Here is a 21,840-nt window from a genome sequence, read left to right as displayed (position 1 = left end):
GGGGGGGGGGCTCTTTTAGGCCATGACCGGTCCCTTGTCCTTCGTTGTTTTGACTGAACGCCGTCGAGTGATTGAGCCCTATGCTCTATCCCCATCGTGCGGCGCCCAAATAAACTGAGGTCTCTGACAGGAAGTCTCTGACAGGAAGTCTGCATTGGCAGCGTGTGTACTGTGGCTCTTCAGGAGGGACCACGTTTATACGTGGAGGCACCGTCCATGCTGCTTACGCAACTTTGAGTTGGCATTAGCTACCTTTAGCTTCCGGTACATGTGGGCCTAAAGTGGTAGTTCCATGGTCTGAGCCCGTTTTCTCGCTGGAAGCTACTATAACCAGTTCACACCAGACTGCTGCTTTACTGTGCCAGAGAACAGGAGCTGAAGTGGCCCTGTGTAATTTTAAAATAACAGGCCAGTAGTAAATGTTTGTGCCCCAATTTTTAGGTGGCCAAGCACTCTATTGTTATTGTTGGTTTTATTTTTTATTCTGCATGGGAGGCTATAGCAGCACCTACAACCAACTGGCCACTTTTTATGAAACTTTGGACAATGGTACAGGGTCATGCCACAAGGCCATGTCATGAATTTGACATCAATTGGCCAAAGGGGGCTGCTATAGCAATTGATTGAAATTGCAAACCTTGAACAGGCATGTTTAGTTTTTTTTCTTTAAATGCATAGAACTTAATTCAATAGGGGGATGTAAAATTGGGTACGTTGTAATAATTTCATTGTTTTTTTGACTCCACAGATCTGATCAAATGTAATTGCCATTATTGTGCAGTTAATTCATGTTCCTATACAAAAGGGCAACTTTCCATTGTAAATTTGTGCATTCTTACAGTTGGCCTTTGTTTTGGTTTGTTTTTTTTTTGTTTTTTTTGGCTGTTGGCAAGACTGTAACTGACATGGTGATTTTGTGACAGACTATGATGAGTGGATTGTAGAGTCCAGCTCTAAAGCCCAGTCTTGACCTGGTCATTACTTCAGTTCTGCCTTCCTGAACTCAGTCTGTAATCAGGCTGTGGCAAGTCATTTTGTTTTCAACCTTTAATTTAACTCCTGTGAGAATGGGAGGGCAGTCCTTCTGTTTTTACCAAACAGTATATTGTGTCCAGGTTTTTACATGTCTCAATGTGCTTTGGATAAAGCGCTTTGGATAAAGGCGCTATATAAATGCCAACCATCTTGACGCCGATTTCTAAAATGGGTACAATAGGAAAACTACAAGACGGGTTCACGTTTAGTCATTTTGAAAGTGCTGTTCATAGACTGTTAGCAGTGTTTTAGGCAAAATGTTGATTCCATCTTTCTTGTCACGCAACATCTTTATTCTGTAAATATCCAAATTTCTAAATGTACACTTACAGATATGCTTGTGGCATGAACTTTCTAGTTTTTGAAGACCATTGAAGATGTAGGAGACCACAGGTTCCTTTTGGATTGTTGGACTAACATCTGTTGAATTATTGCCCTCAAGTGTGTGGGCTGATGAATAAATAATTGGTGAGCTGGGCACTGTGCAATGTGAACTGTGGACTAAGGGACCAATAACGGGATTTGTTCAATCAAGGCAAAATGTATTGACGTGATACCTTGTATTAAATTTTTAATTATGTTTTTAATCACGTTGTTTGTTTATTGATTTGTCTACTTTTATTCCTGTATTGGAATTGGCAAGTGCTTGATTTTGAATATGGGGTTAAAAGTTGTCTTCATACAGTACATATCTCGTACAGCAATAACTGACATCAGCTTTCCAAAGCATGTTCCTCTGCATGAACTGGTTGCAGTATATCTGCAGAACCATTAAACCTTTTTGCTGAAGTGCAGTAGATAATTAATTTGAAAAGGTCCTTGAAAATTATGTACCAAAAGGTATTGTACTGTAATTTTTGTATTTCGAAATACTGTAGGTCAGAGTTCATTCCCATTGTTGTGGCAGGAAGTTACAACACTTAGAAGGGTTTCAACCAACTGCTTGTGCAAGAGGGCAGAACCATAACAAGCCACTCAGGTGTATTAGGGCTATTTTTTCATTGAAAATGAACGACAAAAGGGAAACATTTTAAAAAATATATTTTATTAATACAACAGCTGCTTATAAATATTAAAATATACATTGTACAAGAATACAGTACACTCACAGAAAACAAAATATTAAGGTTCTATTTTTACGGCACTTTTTTTTTTTCTTTTTTCTTTTTATGGTTAACATTACTGTGAAAATGTGGGTACATACAAGTGTTAATTACTTTTTGCCAGACCAAAGCATGATACGGCTCCACCACTGGGTTATATGAGACAGACAGGCTACAAACTCCTGTAGGGATCACTGTACAACACAAAATAAGCTTTCTGGAATGACTGTCATCTAGAAGGCATTTCTTTTCTGTAGGTTTTTCCCCATTCCTATTTTTGTCCCTTTTTGTTTTTATCCATTTCCTAAAGGTGTAAAACTTCTCCTCAGAAATGCGAATCCCAAATGTTATTTTTTTTTTCTAGCTGAGAGAACAGTGTGAATTTGGGACCAGAGACCACAGCCCCAAAACATCTGAAATGTAACAACGAAAAAAAAAAAAAAAAAAAAATGCTATTTGGGGCAGGGTAATGTGTCCATCTGTGCAGAGGGGGAGCGCAGTGGACAGGCACATGTACACAAGTGTGCATTCATCCACGGAGCAGCTGCCAAACAGGCAGAGTGTTTCGAACGTTTCGAGAGGGCGGGTTGTTTTCTGAATGCAGCAAGGAAAGAGGGAACGTGCGTTTCCCGCCTCGTTTTTTAATAGCGTTTTTTTTTTTTTTCCACAGCTCCCGGTCTTAGCGATGTGTTCTTCTAGACCTCTGTTGCGGCCAGTCCGCAGATATAATTAAACGAGAAAGCAAAACTGAAACGCGCCAGCCCGTTGCAGTGTGCGGTGAAAGATTTCCCCGAAATCTTTTCACCTTTCTGCGTTCTGTCTGTCGAGTAAATACAACGCTGGGCGAGGGTATTTTAAGCGTCTGTGCAGGAAGAAAGGAATGTAAACACAAGGTTTATGTTACGCTTGGCAATGACAGCAGGAGCGGCCGGCTCCCCCTCTGCGTTAACCCTGTAAAGACCCAGGCAGTTACAAGCTATATCCACTGTGGAGTCATTCGGTATAAAAACGAGTCATTCGGTATAATAATTCAGCACTTTGTGGGGTTTGGTGCGGGTCTCCCAGGCACGTGCACCCCTACGCCACTCCCTTTCACTGTTGCGCTTTGAGATCCTCGACACGGAGGGGACACGCTATAGCCTATGAATGCAATTAATCATCATCATCGTCAACACTTTGGCAGCACTTAAAGTACACATTTTACAAACATTTTAAGAATTCGCAATGTTTAGTGCATTTGTAGCCGTCACAAAATAATACATAGTTTTTTTTTTTTTCTCTGGGTAACTTAAATGACTTGTGACCTTTTCCCCCATCTTTTCCTCGACAGGAACAGCGTAGACATTATAGCAAATAGTTTGAAGTCAGAACACATAAGTTTAACAGGCAACTGTTCATGACATCAAATGAAGTACAAAATTTCAGCATTTTGGGCAGCATATGTTTATATTTTTTGGACATCACGGTCTAGTGCACCAACAGAAGAATCTTAACGTTTTAATGCATTTTCTTTTGTTATTGGTTTCCTTGGGACAGCTATCTTTGGCATCACATTTTTCCATTGCAAGTTCAGATTTCCAGTCTGGTTTAACCCAGAGAACATGCTTAATAATATTGCTCGTTGGTCAAGTGGTAATGTGCACCAGTAAGAAGCTCGGTTTTTTTTTTTTTTTTTTTTTTTTTTCTCTTTTCTTTTCGGTTCCATTGACACTGGAATATGCTGAAATTCCCCCACAGCTGGTGCGTGGTTACACCAGAGGCGTTGGTTCCCCCACCCACCCACAATCCAGCTGCTAGGCAAAGAGCCGCCGCCTCGTCCGTGACCGCGTCACGTCCGTCGGCATGGCTTCAACTCCAGGCACTTCAGAAAGGCATCGCCGTGACAACGCGCCGGCCGGCGAGGGTGGCAAAAACGCTGCGCGCTCGCGACCCGAACCGATTATCCAGACCGGGTCCGTGACCCTGTTTGTGTCCGATACATCTGTGTAGCTACAGTATTTCCTCGTTACGACCTCCCTCCATTTTGTCACTCTCTGAACAAATGTCCGGACCCACCAGTGTAACACTGTCTTGACTTTATCAACAGATTTGCTCTTGGCACCCTGCAGTCAGAGGCTAAGACCAAGATCAGCAATGTTTATCTTTTTAAGTCCAAAAAGCTTCGATCGGTAACCCCAGCGCTAATGCCCGGATTAGAGTGCCTTCATTTACAAAGCCTTTTTTTAATCAAAAGCTCGTAACACTTTTCTGAATTCCCACACATCATCGCGAGTGTGGTCGACTTGTGCAATCAAGGAGTCCGAAAGACACTGGTACAAGTGTCCAAATTGGTTACGGAGAATTTTAAGTGCGTCGCGGTTAGACTGAATCTGGGCCTAATGCTCTTTGGTGTTTTGAGGTGGAGACCAAACACCTGGTGCAACACCAGGGGGGGGGGGGTATCCAAAAGGCAGGGCATTGCAAAACATTTCACAGTGTGACAGTGGGAGGTGAAGTCCAGGGCTGCTTCCGAACCAGCCTCCTAAAAACTCCATACTATCTTCCAACCGTACTGTGGAAGCGTCGTAAGACGTTCAGCCCTTGTGTGGCTGTGCTCACGCGTAGTTGTTGTTGAAGGAAAACCTCAGTGAAGCTGTGCCTCATTTTTAAAGCAAAGCTGTGCATCATTTATGGGACCAACATGGTTGTTCATGTCCTGAAAAGTATTCGGGACTAACTATATCATCCTGGGATTTTAAGTACACTACATTTAGAGAACATTTTGCCTACTTAACAACTTTCTCATCCAGCGTGCTCAACAAGTATACTCAATAATTGTGAAGCATGCCGATTCGGAACACAGCTGGAGATTTTGAAGTGCGCTTGACTCCACCTCCCAATCCGCGGAACGTTCTGCGGTGCCTCACCCGAAGAATACTGCGGACCCAGTCTCTTCCTCTCTGCGTACAATCTGCGCTAGCGTGGGCCGCCCAGCCCTCAACCAACCGCTGGGCCTTCTTCAAAGCGGCACAGAGATCTCTTCACATTTTCAACATTCCAGTACAAGTACTCTTTTCGAGTTCACATTAGTTCACCACAGTTTTAACAGAAAGGCATCATACAATAGGCATGGAAACGTATCCCTTGGCCGACGGCGGGGTCGATATCTCGAGCGATGTGCAGCGCCCAACGCTTCTGTCCGTAACGCAGGGGCACAAACCTGAACCCGCACGTATCCCCGAAAGGAAACGAACGCCATCGAGCGCGCCAGCGTGTGCGCTGGAGTTTTTCCGCAGCTCTCCAACGAGAGCATGCAGACAAAGTGCTCCTTTGTGCGCTCTTGATAGAAGCACAGATTTTACAAAATGTTCCAGTCTCAGTGATCCCCCTCTCCCCATTCAATTTCCTGCTGCACATCCTCTGTATCAAACCCCTTCCATCTCAGCCAACAGCTACAATGAGCAGTGCAGTGTCTATTTTTAGGCACAATAGGATAAAAATACTCAGTATCGGGAGAGATAAATCTGGCACGCGCACACACACACACACACACACACACACACACATACACGCGAGCAGACATGGGTAATGACTCGCTCGGTCGCACACTACACACGAACGCACACGGAGACTGTAGCAGCTAGCAGGGAGCAGCCTCAGAAGATGACCTACTGCTACTGAAGTTTGGGGGGAAATAAAAACGCGGAGAAAAATAAAAACTAAAAAATATACCAGACAGTGTCTCTACCCCTCTCCCCTCCCTCCCATACGAGAGTGAAAAAGAGGAGGAGGGTAGCTGGAGTGGGTGGGTGGGAGGGAGGGAAGGAGGAAGAATGGATGGATAGATGGAGAAGGAAAGGGAGGGTTTGGGTCACACCGATTGCCCCTGTTCTTGGGGTCCCTTCTGCCCCTGGCCAGCAGCACTGCACTCCAAAATTCTCTCCACAAAGTCCTTGGTCCGTCCAGCCACCAGCGGACCTGCTCAGATAGAGACATTGTAAGACATGCGTTTCAGTCACAGCAGCCAAATCTTTATTCACACCTTCCTTACATCGGCTGTTAATTCTACCTGTGAATTCAACACAGGAGAGAAAGCCAAATAAATAAAAAATTAACATTTGAAGAAGTTTGAACAACAAGAACTTATCCAAAGGTGGAGAGAGCCAGCAAGGTTTTGAGTTATCGGCTGTGTATGTGAACGGTGTGAGAGCGAGCAGTGACACGCTGTAAGCTCCGGGCGGTTCCAGATGGCGGTGCTTACCGGCAGACTCCTTCAATATGCTGTCCAGCTTCTCGGTCATCCCCCTGTCGGTGTCCACCTCGCTGCTCTCCACCCTTTGTCGTATCATGTCCTTGATACGCAACAGCGCCCCCAACAGGTTGTCTGGTAAGTAGTAAATGGTTGGAATTTATATAGTGCCTTTATCCCATGCGCTGTACAATTGATGTTTCTCATTCACCCATTCATACACACACTCACACACCAAGCAACTCGTCAGGAGCATTTGGGGGTTAGGTGTCTTGCTCAGGGACATTTTGACACGCCCAAGGTGGGAACTGAACCGGCAGCCTTCCGACTGCCAGACGACTACTCTTACTGCCTGAGCCAATGTCGCCCCCAATTGTCTGCAAACACAAACGCAGCCGATGGGCCTACCTCGTCCTTACCCATAAACCACTGCTGTGTGACCCCACTATTTACTTTAATGCAGTTTTTACTTTGCATTATTGTTCATTAAGAAACTCTCAGATTTGGAATTCCCACGCCCACAATAACGCTTGTTTCCTGTCAACAGACACCATTACACTATTACGGTGTAAAATCAGCCATATCCAAGTGCCCCTGGCCCTTGCACTCTGGAGTTCTTTAAAAATGGTTATTTGCATTGGATACCCTTAATTAATTCGACATGGGTCATATTGTCAACCAGTATTTACATTGCATGCAAAGGAGTGGAAAATTACTTCGAAAGGTTTTTTATAAAAAAAATTTTTAGGCTTACATTGTTTAGTTTTTTTTTTTTTAAGTAAAACATTCACATAATTGTCACTTTGTGGCAAAGTTTAAATTGCAAGTGAACTGGCATTGATGTGCAGTTTTTTCATCATCTGTAAGACTGCAATTAGTTTAAAATAGCTCATTTCAGGAAATCAAGAGTTTAATGTTGGGCAGTTAGCTAGCTAGCCACATAAATACAGAGCCACTTCAGCCACTTCTAGTAACATACTGGGAACTGAGCAAGGACGATTCTTGGCATTGCCTCAAGCGAACTCAAGGTAATGTAAACACAATAAAAAATAATAATAAACAAAGCAAAGGTCATGGTCATGGTCACGTTGAAGAGTAACAATAGACAGGAATTTTAGCGCACAAGCCAGTCATTACAGGTTACTCCCGTGACCTCTCTGCACTCATTTTTCCGTGCCAAAAAAAGCCCTGCATCTTTCACATTCGGGGGAGGGGGGGGCGGCTCTTCAAACAAGAACATGTTTGTGTACATGAGTCTACAGGCACGTAAAACCACAACTGCTTTTACATCACATTTGTACAGGGCGGGGGTTGGTGGTAGTGGTGGTGGGGCAGGGGGGAGGGGCTGTGTCAAACAGGGCCTTCGTGTGGTAAACACCTCGTACATTCAGAGAAAGCGGGACCAGAAACGAGCCGCCGCTCCTCCCCGAAGCCCGCCCCTCTTTTCTATAGTAGCAAGTGAGACTGACACGGTGTCAGGTTCACGCTGTGTGGAATTCCGGGGCGGGGCCATTTTCCACATGCCACATGCAGTTTCCTGACACACAAATCCTCCGTTACTCCGGGGTTGGCGCGGCTCCAGGCTGGAGGTCAGCCGCGGGGAAGGGGGCAGGCCTCCGCCGAACGCGCGCACGCCCGCCGGTTCTGGGAACGGCGCGAGTCCTTAAAAGACCCTCACCGTACTCCTGGTTCAGCCCCCACAGCTTGATCTTGTTGGCTTCGTGCTGCGCTTTCTTCTTAAGGCGACAGGCCCTGGAAGAAACGCAGAGCGAGAACGCTTAAGGGCGACCCTCGGCGAGCGCGTCGACCATCCGTCACATCGTCGCTACGGTTATGTAACCGGCGCGGTGACGTAATAAAGCGCACCGCGCACACACACATGCACACGCTAAGGAATTGGAAGCTGGGACAGTAACAGTTAGTAGCAGTCAGTTCTCCAGCAGATCTCCAGGGACGTTCTGTCAAGTTGCTTTCCGGTACAAACTGTTACCGAGGACACAGAGGCCCAGTGCGAGATTGAGAACAGCCTGATTTACTGAAGGTGCCGAGAATCGGAAACGAACACATCTCTCCCCTCGCTCTTATTCACCTCTTTCCAGCTGTCTCACTCTGTCGCTCTCTCTATCCATCTCCCTCCCTCCCTCTCTCTTTCTCACGCTCCCTCTCTCTCGGTCCTTCATGCTTTCCCACCTGGAGGCCAGTTTGTTCTTCTCCTTCCGGGAGCGGGCCCGGGCCACCACCGGTAGCTCGTTGACGTGCCTCATCCCGTCGATGGCGGCGTTGAGCTTGGTCAGCTGCTCGCCGATGTTGCGCAGCTTCTGCGGGTTCGGCGTCAGATCGCTGGCGTCCGTTTTCCGGGCCTTGCGCCGGCCCTTCTTGCCTGAGGAGGGAATGGGGGATACGTACGGTGAATAATATGACCCCTCCAAAACATGAAAACACTAGCGGTCTGCACAAAAGCCGTTTGGTAACCTGAGACCTTGGGTCTGAAGAGGACTGCATCCAGTCAGTAAGTAACCTTTGGCCGTGAAGTTTCCATCCAAGTGTTGAGACGCTGTTAAGCCAATTTCCGAGAACTCGGTACAATAAAATGTGGATCAGTGTGTTTTTCCATTTACTACTGCTATGCAAATATTCTGAAGAGGACGCAGCAAGATTATCAAACATAAAAGTCCATCAACTGCCCTTTTTGGGCTTCTGGAGCGCCACGTCATTATTTTGGTAATTTCATAATTTCAGGTGTTTCCACTCAGATTTATGCAAATTTCATTTGCGCACAAACGGTTGGATGGAAACCCCGCTATAAGGCCACCAAGGATATAGGCATAGTCTAAGTAATACATTTCCCAGTGTGGTGATGTGCACCGCAGGCCAGAAACTAATCTTTAGACCGCAGGGCATGATTGACCACAGTGTCATTGGGGTAGGAGGGACTGCGTTTCGGCTGGGACTTTCTGACCTTTCTGAAATGGGCACTGGCAGTCTGCCGGTACCAGCTATGCATAAAGCGCAATGTCGTACCTACAGCTGGCTGCACGTGCATCGGAGCATGCCTGTGTGCATAGTCTGCACCTTCTTGAGCTCACACAGGACCTTGCAGCAATGTAACAATTGCAGGCAACAAAAATTGGGGCAACATAAAAATGTTTTCAAAACATAAGGTTTAGATAATACCTGAAATATAATACCTGAAATATTTCTGAAATAAGTCATCTCAACATGCCATTACATTTCTGAAAGTACACGGTTTATTTCTGGAGTTACTTCTTTGCAGGTGCATCTATCATCTATCAACATGAGGATTGCTACTGAACTTCATGAAGGACGGTAGGTGTGGCTGATGGATTGTCTCAGTGACATTATGACATCATCAGGACGTAGACATTTGAGGCAGTGGAACATGTATAAGACCATGTGACCACGCTTGTTGGCTTTAATCCAAAATCCACCTTCAATGGAAGTTCTCCCCCATCCCAAATGTCAAACTGTGAATGAATGAACTTCAGGTTTTGTCTACTGCCAACAATGCAGAATTTCAGCTATATTAAGCATGAAGCTCTGTTGCTCTGTAATCCTCTGGGCTCAGAGGCAACGCGACGCTTCGTGGGTGTGATACAGACGGCTCACCGTTGCCGGACGCACCCTCTCTCCTGTACAAGCTACTCGGCAGAGTGCTGGAGCTCCAGGACAGCGGCCACCTGAAGCCCCCCTTCTTCAGCCCTGCCTCCTGGCTATGGCCGTGACCGTGAGCGTGGTTGTATTCCCAGAAACACCGGCGCTTCTGGGGCCTTCTGCAGGGTTCGGCTTGGCTGAGGAGCTCAGGCTCAGGCTCTATGGGATGAAGCGTGCCAGGGTAGATATCCAGTCAAATTTTACCAACCTTTTTTCTTCTGTACCTTCACCTCTTAATGAAAAGAACTGTTGAAAGAGTTGCATTAAATATAAATGGGTGAAGCTGGTTATATTCCCACGGCAATGCCAAGCTAACTCAAAATGCTCTCACAATGTTATGTCAATGTTATGCCGCAACATGGCAAGAACATTGTGAGAACGTTGGGTTTGTTGGGTAAGAACTGTATTAATGGGGAACATAATACTACAATGGAACAGGCTACCAGGCATATCAAATGTATTGATGAAATGGCACATGAAATATTCACAGCGTGCAACTTAATTAATGCCAGTGATATTATATTGGTCCTTTCCTTTTCAGCACAATAAATGAGCTTTAAAAAACACAATTGTAGGAAATGTGCATCCTCTTGCATACTCAAATTCAATTTCTAAGCAAACAAGATCACATTAAATAGTGTCTCAGGAAATGAGTGAAAAGAATGTTTTTTTCTGCCACGAAAAATTTCTCCCAATAAAATATTGTGACAGTCTGGAAATGAAAACTAAAAAAATGTCTGAACCCCCTCCCCATCTACGCTGTTGAATCTTCCCAGATGGGTGGGGATAAAACTGAGCAAAATCAGAGCCAGAAAATTACTGTGAATTGGCAAGATATTAATAATTGTGAAGAAAATTGTTTAGCACCGAACAAATTTATCAAAGAGTAACATTACTGTGCGACTGCTGCCATGTTACTTCATGACGTGAGCGAAACGATTCGTTTACGATTCAAAAGTTCATTTAGCAGCATATTCTTGGCATTATCTTCAGAATAAGCTGGAAATCCAACAATAAAGCTTTCATTGTTCACGACTGAGGTTTAAATAATACGTGCCAGTTTAATGTTTTAGATTTAACGTTTTAGTCGATTTGACTGTGCTGCTGGGTAACTGTTACATTTCCCTTTAACAAAGCTCAGATGCAGCATCTGCTCGAAGGTCCTGTGCTAGAAATTCTCATTCCTTAAAATTCCTTGAGGTAGTTTTATTGTACAGAACTGCAACTACTCTTTCCGTCAAAACTACCTTTGAAACAAGGGTGCCTTTTCCCACCAACATTCGCAAAAGAAACAGCTGTAATTTATTAATTTCAATTTCTCATTCCATGTAATGATGTGCACTCCAGTGATATCCTGCTTGCAAGAAGAAAAAACAAGTTGTCTGGATAATTTTCTTACAATCGAGCTGCACTGTATATACTGTACTGTACGTATACTAGGACAAACAAAGCCCCATAACACTTCAGAGTGCGGGAAAAGGCAAATAAATAAACAACATTTTTCAGGAAAAAAAACCTCAGCCCCTTACAGGCCACCAAAGTAAAATGTTTAAGAGCACATCTGCTTTGTCCCTTTATGATAAGTAACAGGATTAAACTTCTGAGGACACTAATCTGCAGCAGATACATTTACAGTGTTACTCGCTGTGGGCAGCTGGAGTCAGCGTGGAAACGGGGGCTCTGCGCGACCGGGGGGGTCGGGTTTCCGTATGCGGACCCTCAGCAAGGAGAACTTGAACCGCACTGAAATTGCAATGGCTGATATGTGCTCAAAAACATCGGTGCCAAACTACATTCAGAAAGGGACCCCCGTTTAAGGCAAATCGAATCTTGACCGTGCCGTTGCCGACCGCGTCTGGGAGACCCTCGGGGCGCAATTAGATTTAGCCATAGTGTCACCCGGGGAGGGACGGGTTTTGGCAGCAGGGTACCCCCCACCCCCCCACCTCATTGTGCAATAGCAAATCTTCCAGTTCGTTGGACTCCTGCAGACTGCTAATTGTCTGCATGGAGTAGCTGCACTGCAAGTTTAGTCATGCAGTGTAATGGTTGTACAGTTTCAGTGTTAAAAAAAGGCTACTGCTATTTTGGAGGCTATATGCAGTTAGCCTCCGTGTTCTCTGACTGACAGAGGGTGTTGCAGCGACGGGACAGGCTTGTAATTGCACCTCGGTGTTCCAAATTGAGGAGTGAAGGGAAAAAAATGGGGATTAAGACGGTCGTTTAAAAAAGGACTGCATTCCTTTCCGTGCTCCCTCCAGACGATCAGTGCCATTCACACAGCATCTGAACCGCTCTGAATGCCGTCTGTGTCATATTCACAGACAAAAAATAACCAAGTTACTGTCCTATTAAACAACCATTTCCTTGTCTTTACTAGGAGGAAAACAGTTCTGCTACAGGGAAGGTAACTCTAGACGAAGGTCTAGCATGATTAGCTCAGGCCACAAAAAAGAAATCTGAAATGCTAGAGGCTGCTCTTAACAATGGCGGCTCACCACAAAGAGTGTCACAAAGCAGCCCTTGCTGTCAAAAGCCGAGACAGCTTAAAGTAAAGACCAGACGACAAAAACGCCACTTGAAACTTTTTTTTTTTTTTTAACAAGAAACCTAATAAAATAGAAAAACGTATTAGTAAAGAAAGAAAACCAAAAACAATGCTACTCTCCTATCCAGAGAGTAAAAAATATTAGCCAAGTGGGTACTTTTGGAATAGGTACCCATTTAGGTACAACTGATAAAGCACTTTGGGTGATGGGTGGGGAGGCCAATTCTATTTGACCAAGTCTTCCTTGGAAAAGAGATGACGAATCTCACTGGGACTTCCTGGTCAAATAAACAAATGAAAAAATGACGACTCACCGCACTCGGCCCCTGAGGAACTGCAGTCCCCGGCCTCCTCGCCGTCCTCCGGACCCTCCTCTTCCTCCTCCTCGTCCTCGTCAGTGTCCGTGTCGCTGTCTGACCCCTGGCTGGAGGCGGAGTGCCGGTCGGCCTGGAGGGAGTAGTTGTGCTCCTCGCATCGGACCTCCAGGGCCAGGCCCGGCGAGGCAGAGCCGGCCTCCGGCGGAGTTTGGTAAACCTCTGCTGCCGCAGCGACCTCTTGGCGCCCGGGCTCTCCGTCCGCCCCCGTCGCCGTCGACAGCAGCTCTCTCCCGTCGGGCCCCGCCTCCTCACAGGGGCCCGTGTCGGGCCCCGCGTTCACCGACGGGCTGCCCGGTACCGGCACGGGCTCCGGCACGGTGAGCTCCTCCCTGCTGCTCCACCGGGCCATCAGCATGCCCTCCGAGTTGGCCAGGTCCCCCTCCGAGTTGCCCTTGGAGTACCGCGTGAGGTCGTCCAGCGCCGAGATGTCCCAGAACTCGTGGTGGAGGTCCTCACTGAAGCCATCGTCCACCAGGTCGCTGAGCAGCTCGAAGGGACGCTTCCGGGGCAACGCCGGGGACCCCAGCATTAGGACTACGCCCTGGTGGGCAGGAACACAAGAACAGAGGGGGGTGGAATCAGATTAATACTGTCCAGTCCACAGAGCAATGGAGGCAGTAGCTAAAGGGACGATGACTATAATAAATAAAGAGCTAAATATTCTCACAGTAGCTATGTTTCTACTTCTGACCCCATATTTGACAAAAGACATAGTATGTTAAGACAATGAAGACAGAGGTCATTCTGTTTCATGTAGAAAGAAACCCTTTGTGACTAAAGACTAAAAAGTAGTATGTAAATAAAAACCCCTCACTGTAGCCTCATACATCGGCCGAAAAAAAAAAGTTCAACATTTGATCTGTGGTTAGCACCAACTTGACAAGTATACTGAAGGAATTTCAAAATTTCCACAAATGATGTTAATCGGTTAAGCTGCTTCACTACTTTCAGAACATTTACATGAGTTTATGAAGTGAATGCCGGAGTTTGGGAGCGGGCCGGACTTGCGTACCTCGTCATACTCGGTGGCGCTCCCCTGCGGAGAGAAGGCTGATGGGTATGAGGACCAGAGGGATCGGTGGGTCCCGTAGGCCTCGCCAAACACAGGCTCCATCCCATTTAACCCCGGCTGGAGGGACAGGAACCGAGAGCCTGGTTACTACCCACAATCACACTTACAGTAAGCTCATAAACCAGGTCCCAGGCCTGTAAATTCATGAAGTAGTTGCCTAACAACTACGTGACGCAGACACATACATTAAAATCAATTACTTCGAGCACAATTTTCGCAGTTAAAATGAGTTTGAAGTGCGTTTTACTGTGTATTACCACCTCTGCTGAACTTGCTTAATCCCTACAGAAAAAAAATGCTAATGGAAACTGGTATATCAGTAAATAGACACATATGCAAAAGGAATAACAACTGACTCTGAGTCCTACCTGAGGCATACCCAACACTGTGGTGTTCAGGGTTTCTCAGGCAGTCAGTGTGTTCAGCAGTTGCAGACCGAACACACCGACAAGCCGGGCTTCTGTTCTAGACCACCGATGGACCATCCGCACAGTCTGGAGGTAAAGGGTGACATAGCAAGTCATAAAGTAAGTGGTTTGTAGAATGAAAAAAGTAACAATTGTGAATGAAAATAAAATAATACTTGCTCATTCTCTCGTACATATAAATGCACAGTGCCCTCCAAAGTAATTCATACCCTTGAAAAACATTCACCAAAAATACTGCACAAAATAATGCAAGTACGAAGCTATAATTCAATTCTTCAAATGTGGAGGACATTCTACTTTAGTCGGGAATCAATAGAATTTACAATTATAATTTCCCAGAAGAAAAATAATCACAAATACCCACTCATGTTTTCAGTACTGTGAGCCCCCTCTATTCATAAAGATAACACAACTGAATAACCTTGGAGGGCACCATCCAACACAAGAACCAATGTTTTTGTGAACTACACAAATATGGACTAAGTTTACTCCTATTCTTTACCTGTTCCCAAAATCCTATGCTGTGGTTCCAGGGTCAAAATATCAGTTTCAAATGTGGGGGGGGGGGGGGGGGGGGGGGGTATCGTGAGTGTGGGTGAAGGGCTTTACATTAAGTTTGTGTTACAGCCATCTGTAAAAGTGCAGGGGACATGTTCGCATGGTTACCAAGTTAAAGAGCATACCTTGCGATCATATTCATACGTTTTTTTACATATCCATCTATGCAGTTGTACTGACTGGACATCATCTGAGCTCCATCCCAGAAATTGAACTAAGAACCTACTGGTTTCAAACCACATTTCTTAACAGCTGTGCCGTAATACCCCATCTATGTCACAGTCATACATCTCTCTCTCTCTCTCTCTCTCTCTCTCTCTCCCCCTCTCTCTCTCTCTATATAATAAACTTGCACATTTCCACTATTACAAGTCCTTAACCCCTGTGCCATAATGTTGTGATGTCCATCACCTACACTGATTGCTATCAGCACATGTACCACATAAAGGCTCATCAGAATATAACCTACAGAAGATACTCTGGGGGGACATGGACCTTCTTTGACTTAACAGCCAAACAAATACATAATATATATCTGAATTCATATATTTCATATAATTCATATATTTTAACTGTAGTATGTTGACGTAGAAGACGGATACAGGAGTGGTGGCAGGAGAAAGGGCTTAAAAGTGACAAAAATGATGCATCATTCCTTCCCTACAAACCAAGATATCTCTGCTAATAGCGACCAATGTGGGCCCACACAGGACATCAATGACAGTAAAGTGGCACAGAGTCCGTTTTATTTGTATACAGCGTTAAGCCAGTCAGTGTACAATACATGGACATTTCGGTGGTGCCTAATACAAAAAATGTTGTCTAATGATGACAGAGCAGAAAATATGCATTTAGCCACTGCCAGTTAAAGAAAACGAAGTAACTACATTTAAGACACAGATACATGTAATCCTCTCTAACTGATTTTGACCTTGTTTCTTACGGATTACTTTTTAGTTCACAAAATCTATTATAAACGTTTACAAAATCACATCAGTGTTCCATTCTCATTTGTTATATCATAGTCATAAATGTAAATCTTTTTTTTAAATAATGGAGAGCAGTTAATGAATAATTGAAATTAATAATAGATGATATGTACAGGCTATACGTTTCCATTTCACAGCGTTGTTTGCTTGGTGTGTTATAGAATGTAAGAATAACATCTTAAACATTCCTTAATATTTTTATAAAGCTATTTCGGCAAAGTAAATCACTCACAGATATTATAACTCTGACATACTAATCATTATATCCCAAGACCCTACTAGAGCTCACATGACGTGAAAACCTGCCTAAATATAAGTAACGATTAGCTATACTGTAAAACGGCTTGCAAGATCTTCAGGCACTATTAACTGATAATCAAGTCGAAAATCTTCAATAAAGCCCCAATGAAAGGGCTAGCCGACGTCTGCGGGACGATTTCGGGCCCCAAAAAAAGCTATAAATCACCTCGCGGAAGCAAAAAATGTTACAATTTGGGGCGCAGCTGGGACCTCCATCGAATGCCGATTATTAATTGTCAGTTCTGGCAGCGGCCAGAATAAAAGACGGGCGGTGTAGCTACCTAGCAAAATAAAACGAAATACTCACCCCGTTCGGCCTCATTGACACATGGGTTTGCAGGGGGGGAAAACAGGGTAAGAAGGAAGTTACCTCTTTTCCTCCTTGTCTTTCTCCACCTGAGTGCAATCCACCCGGACCAGACAGTGACAGCTCACAGCGAAAGTTAAACGGGTTTGGGAAATTCTGCTGTGCCTTCGACATAAAACCCTCCTTCTCAAGTTATGCGCGGTACTCCTATCGCTTCCTATAGTATTCCTGCAATGGCTAAAACTGATACTAGTTACCGAAAAGGGTAACACTGTAGTGATGGCAACTTCACTAAATTAAATAAGTGGCTAAGCTATCTTGCTAGCTACCTTATTAGGTGTCGTCGGGCTCCCCTTGAGAGATTTCCCTAGGCAAGCACAAGGTTACACAAATGGAAAATGTCTGCCTTGCCTTGGCAGCTCCAAAAATGAATAATCACCCAAAACCGAGTCCAATAATAAACCGTTAAAGATTACCGATACACAGCAAACAAATTATTTATCCCATATAAAGGAAGTTAGTTTTAAACAGCTGGTATTGAGCGGATCCATGGTGAATAAAAGGGAAATCAAGACAAAAAATAATATCCCATGCTAGGATACAAGATAGTTTGGGGAAAAAAACCCTGATTGCATAGATAATACTTCAATTATTCAATACGTCATGCCTGCTGAGGGGAACCATTTTATTTTTTCTAATTTCTACTCGCTCTTAAGAAATGCCCCCAAAAAGTGTGTAACCCCCTAACACCGGACATGGTGTCGCCCACATGACTCAGAATTAAAGGAAAAATACTTTCTTTTTCTGCGGAAAGATGGCACTTTCTTTTTCAACGTCCCTTGCAAGGGGTGTAGAGAATTGCAGTGCGGATTCAGTTTACAATTTTTTAAAATATTTTTTTAGAAGCTGCCGGGTACATTAGTGATGGTAAAAACGAAACTGGTGTGCAGGCAGACCTCCTTATGTAAAATGGAAACTGTGTCAGCGGTAAACACTACATTGGTGAAAAGGGCATTTGAGGACGAAGCACTTAATTCCACTGAAAACGGATATGGCTGGGAACGAGCGAATCCAGCGTTAGCGGGCGGATTCATGTGACTCGACTATGAGGGCAACATTTAGGAATTGGCCTTTCGTTATTATATTCAAATTGTGTGGCCTATGCTGCTGCGGAGATCGTTAACGCACAAGGGTTAGCCTACAATAATTTTAGTTCTCCAGACCGATGTCGTAACACGTCTCTTGTTACGGTAATAGTTAAAGCATGCTTGTGAGCCTAGCCTACTTTCTTTGAAAGCACATCAAATGGTTATCTAGAAATACTTTTTTCGTAATTGAAAAAATATATAGGCCTGAATGAAAATGTCCTTTTGAATTGTGGTCATATCTGACCTCTTTTTGAATTGTGGTCAAAACGAAACCACCGGATCATAATTTGCCAATTACAATAAATTAATTTATAGAAAATAGAGAACGTTCTTTGTCCTCTGAAAAACCGAATTGAAATAATAGCATGTTTTGTTGTGGGGAATGTAACGATTGCATCGATGGGCTGAACAGGACCTGAATCTAGGTCTGCGATAAAACATATCCAACAATTCTTTGACTATATTTAATTTGTAGCCTATGTCTAATTGGTACTTAAGGTTAGTTATTACTCATATGAGTCTTTTGCAAAGCCCCATTGTTTTACTGCTGTCAGGTGGAAACCAAAAATCTGCGTCACCCGTGTGACGGATTCACCCGCTTCGTGTGTCGTCACAAATTATAAAGCTTCACAGTGGTCTTTTAAACCTGTAATGTGTAAACCTGTAAACATTCTACCTATTATATATATGAATTTATATAACTCAACTGTTCTAATCCCTGCCTACTTCATAATTGATATGAATATTCTCTAGAGCATCACTATTTCCCTCATTACGTCGTACCCCATTTCTTGGTTCAATGGCCTACAATACGTGATTTGTAAACTACCATATGGTGCTGATGCACATTATTCCAATTTCAGCTACACTGTGAGCTACACATACAAAATCCATACCAGACAGACGTTTCAAAACTCATCTCTGTATGCATTTGGTGGGCTATAGTCAACCACTCATTCCTATAATGTATGCTCAAAACATTAAGTGAAAACTCTATTTAGTCTGCTAAATCCAGAACATACAGCCTATGGTTACAGATCTACTGCAACTCATTGTCAAATGAATAATAACTTAAGCAAATGAAACTTCTGATTGAAACCTTGAAAGCAAGGCCAATTATCAAACCTTACAGGAATTGTTATCCCAATGTTTTACAGCAATGAAGGGTTTCACAAACCAGAAGACACATGCCACTAATATGGCCACAAGCAAATCTGATTTAATAGATTTTGATCGCAAAATGACCCAGATAGGTCTGGAACAACATTGAAAGTTCTTCTGCATATAGGCCAAAGACTGATGACCCTAAGATGGTGTGTGTGTGTGTGTGTGTGTGTGTGTGTGTGTGTGTGTGTGTGTGTGTACGTGTGTGCGCGTGGGTGAACCTGCTGTGCTACCAAAAAAACAAAAAAATGGCTACTCACTCAGCAATGACCTGAAGTTACTTTTACACCATGACATACACATCTGTGTGTGGATACTGTTAACTGTTGGCTGCTTTACAGGGAGATTTTCCTGCTCTTTGCCTCTGGTTCTATAGAAAACTGATCTGTATGGGCGGTCATGATTTCAACGAGCCATGGAAGCTCTGAAATGAATGCAAGCCTATCAGACCCTATCATAATGGCTGGCCTCAGGGTAAGGCCTACAGTAACCCCTTCATTTTTATTCTCATTGAAACATGAGGAGATGCTGATATCAACCATGTCCACATTCCCCGACTCCTCTTCATTATTTCTTCTCAACTCCTCAAGTATTTTGGAGAGATTGTACTTTATTTATCCCTCTTTATTGCCACCATGTGAAAAAGCCTATAAAAATAAACAATTGACAATGAGATAAATCGTATGATCAAAAATAGAAAGACTACATGGTTTTATTTTAATAGAAATGATTAATAAACTAAAACACGTTTTGTTTCCTTTTTAATAATACTATAGTAATAGTAATACTATTATCCTTGAAACATTTGATTTAAAATGCAAAATAAAATTATTGGAACTCTTGAAGACAAGAGTAAGGAAAGGCCTTCCATGGCTTTATACTTCATTCGGATATAACCATAAGGTAACCCAGAAGGGCTTTGGAAGATTTGCATGAAGAGGGCAATCAAGAAATTCAAGTATCTGGACTGCCAAACATCGAACTATGATTAAATTGAATGTTTTTGGCTATGTATGCCATTGGTATGTTTGGTATCAAAAGAGGGATGCATACAAAGAATAGGTCGACATACTTATACTGTCAAATATGCTGGACGATGCTTTGGGGCTGTTTTGCTGTGAGTGGTTCAGTGGCTCTTACAGTGAATGGTGTAATAAATTCCATCACGTTTCAGGGCATTTTAGCCTAAAACCTGGTTTGCCCTTGCCATGAGGCAGAGACTGGCCATAGGTGGACTTGTCCAGAACGATAATGCCTCAAACATGCCCCAATAAAAACACAAAAATGGTTCTATGAAAATGAAATCAATCTGAATCTCTGGACAGACTGTTTTGAAAACCTGCAAAAGTACAAATGTAAAGCTATGAAGAATCTTGAAATGTACTGCATGGAGGAATTATTCAAGATCCTTCTAAGTGTTTACTACAACCGTATCAAGCATTATAAGATTCAGAGCCTTTATCACAGGGGGTACCAATAATAAGGCCTATTTCTTGGAAAATATAAAACATTTTTTTGTAAATATAAATATAAATATAAATATAAAATATACATTAAAAAATATATATATCCTTTGCATGCAATGACTGCTTGAAGTCTGTGACCCATAGACATCAACAGGTGTTCATTATCTTCTCTGGTGATGCTCTGCTAGGACTTTACTGCAGCCATCTTCAGCTACATTTCTCTTCGGCATATGACATGCATGTTCAATTACATTCAGATCGGCTGACTTGGTCAGTCAAACATTGTCATATTCTCATGATAAATTTCTCTTACTTTTTTCATACAGAGGGCTCATGCGAGTGTGCCATGCCAGATTCAACAAACGCACCTAAATTCAGACGACTTTTCTAAATGAAGACGTCCATGCAGTATATACAGTATTGATAGATTGCCAATGCGATTAACAAGAACAAGGCGACTGATACCTGATTTTATCAAAACATAATAATATGGCGGACAATTAATACTTTTTTTCTCCAAAAATGTCCACTTGAAATGCTTTTCTGAAAACATTTGAGGTGAGAAATAAGCAATACAGTCACTGAATCTTGATTCATATTTGATCTGCAATGCCTCGTCTGAAAGTTTGATCCAAGTTTGGTGTGTCGGGTAAGCTGCGCTGACACACATGCCCAAACCATAAGAACACACATTTCACAGGTGAGGGGGTGAACTTGTGCAGTACCTTTTCGTCTCCACACTTAGCTTTTGCCGTCACTTAATCTTACTCTCCTCTGTCCACAAGCCCTTTCCCCAGAACTCTGCAGGCTCATTTAGGTACTTCTTAGCAAACTGTAACCTGGCCATCCTGTTTTTGAGGCTTACTACTATCTTGCAGTGTAGCCTCTATAGTTCTGTTCACAAAGTCTTCTGCAGACAGTAGTCACAGGCACACCCACCCCTGCCTCCTGAAGAACATTTCCGATTGATCAGACAGGTGTTTTGGGGATTTTTGTGATTAATTTAATTCCACTAAAACTGAACAGTTGCACATGCAGCCCACCAGTGCTCTTTCTGCTTATTTTAGTGTTCCCTGCTGAAGACAGCTCCAGCTAGGTTTTGAAACAGCTGGTAGTGGGATAACCGGCTCCATACTCAAAGTAGTTTGACCAGTCCAAGTTATGTTTTGACTTTCATAGGCACAACCTTGGTCCTTATTTTGACAAATGCCAATAACAGGCTCTAAAGGCAATTCTAGGTCCTTCCTAGAATCAAGACTACACTGAAAGCTCTCTTATACCTGCATTAAGAAAGGAACTGAACACATCTGACATATTAGGAACACCTGTGAAGCCATTTGTCCCAAACATTATAGTGCCCTGAAATGAGTGGGATAATTATAGTAATACCAGTTGCAGATAAACAAAAAGCATAAAACGACAAGGAAATATTGCAAACACAAGAG

At 43.5% G+C, this 21,840-nt stretch overlaps 1 protein-coding gene across 3 annotated transcripts; it reads right to left on the bottom strand.

Annotated features, from left to right (window-relative positions):
• Positions 1–3,389: 3,389 nt before the first annotated feature.
• Positions 3,390–17,274, bottom strand: LOC133114753 (CREB3 regulatory factor-like). 3 transcript variants are annotated; one of them, XM_061224377.1, is made up of 9 exons: positions 16,618–17,274; positions 14,404–14,529; positions 13,976–14,092; positions 12,901–13,504; positions 9,994–10,197; positions 8,557–8,746; positions 8,045–8,118; positions 6,379–6,501; positions 3,390–6,095 (listed from the first exon to the last, which is right to left on the bottom strand). In XM_061224377.1, exons 2-9 carry the CDS (start codon positions 14,410–14,412, stop codon positions 5,989–5,991), a joined length of 1,428 nt encoding a protein of 475 aa, XP_061080361.1. In that variant the 5' UTR covers positions 14,413–14,529; positions 16,618–17,274; the 3' UTR covers positions 3,390–5,988. The 3 variants fall into 3 exon arrangements, with proteins under 3 accessions (XP_061080361.1, XP_061080352.1, XP_061080369.1); XM_061224368.1 differs by having other exon boundaries at positions 16,681–17,274; XM_061224385.1 differs by having other exon boundaries at positions 10,009–10,197; positions 16,681–17,274.
• Between the last annotated feature and the right edge of the window lie 4,566 nt (positions 17,275–21,840).

This window comes from Conger conger, chromosome 2, assembly GCF_963514075.1.
Source record: "Conger conger chromosome 2, fConCon1.1, whole genome shotgun sequence".
Lineage (NCBI taxonomy): Eukaryota > Metazoa > Chordata > Actinopteri > Anguilliformes > Congridae > Conger > Conger conger.
Note: the sequence above shows the minus strand (reverse complement) of the source record. Positions and strands in the feature narration are given on the sequence as shown.

Coding starts and splice junctions, on each gene's coding strand:
- LOC133114753 (XM_061224377.1), bottom strand. Junction 8,119..8,556: donor AAGAACAAACTGGCCTCCAG/GTGGGAAAGCAT, acceptor CGTTTCTTCCAG/GGCCTGTCGCCTTAAGAAGA. Junction 6,096..6,378: donor CATATTGAAGGAGTCTGCCG/GTAAGCACCGCC, acceptor CTATCTGAGCAG/GTCCGCTGGTGGCTGGACGG.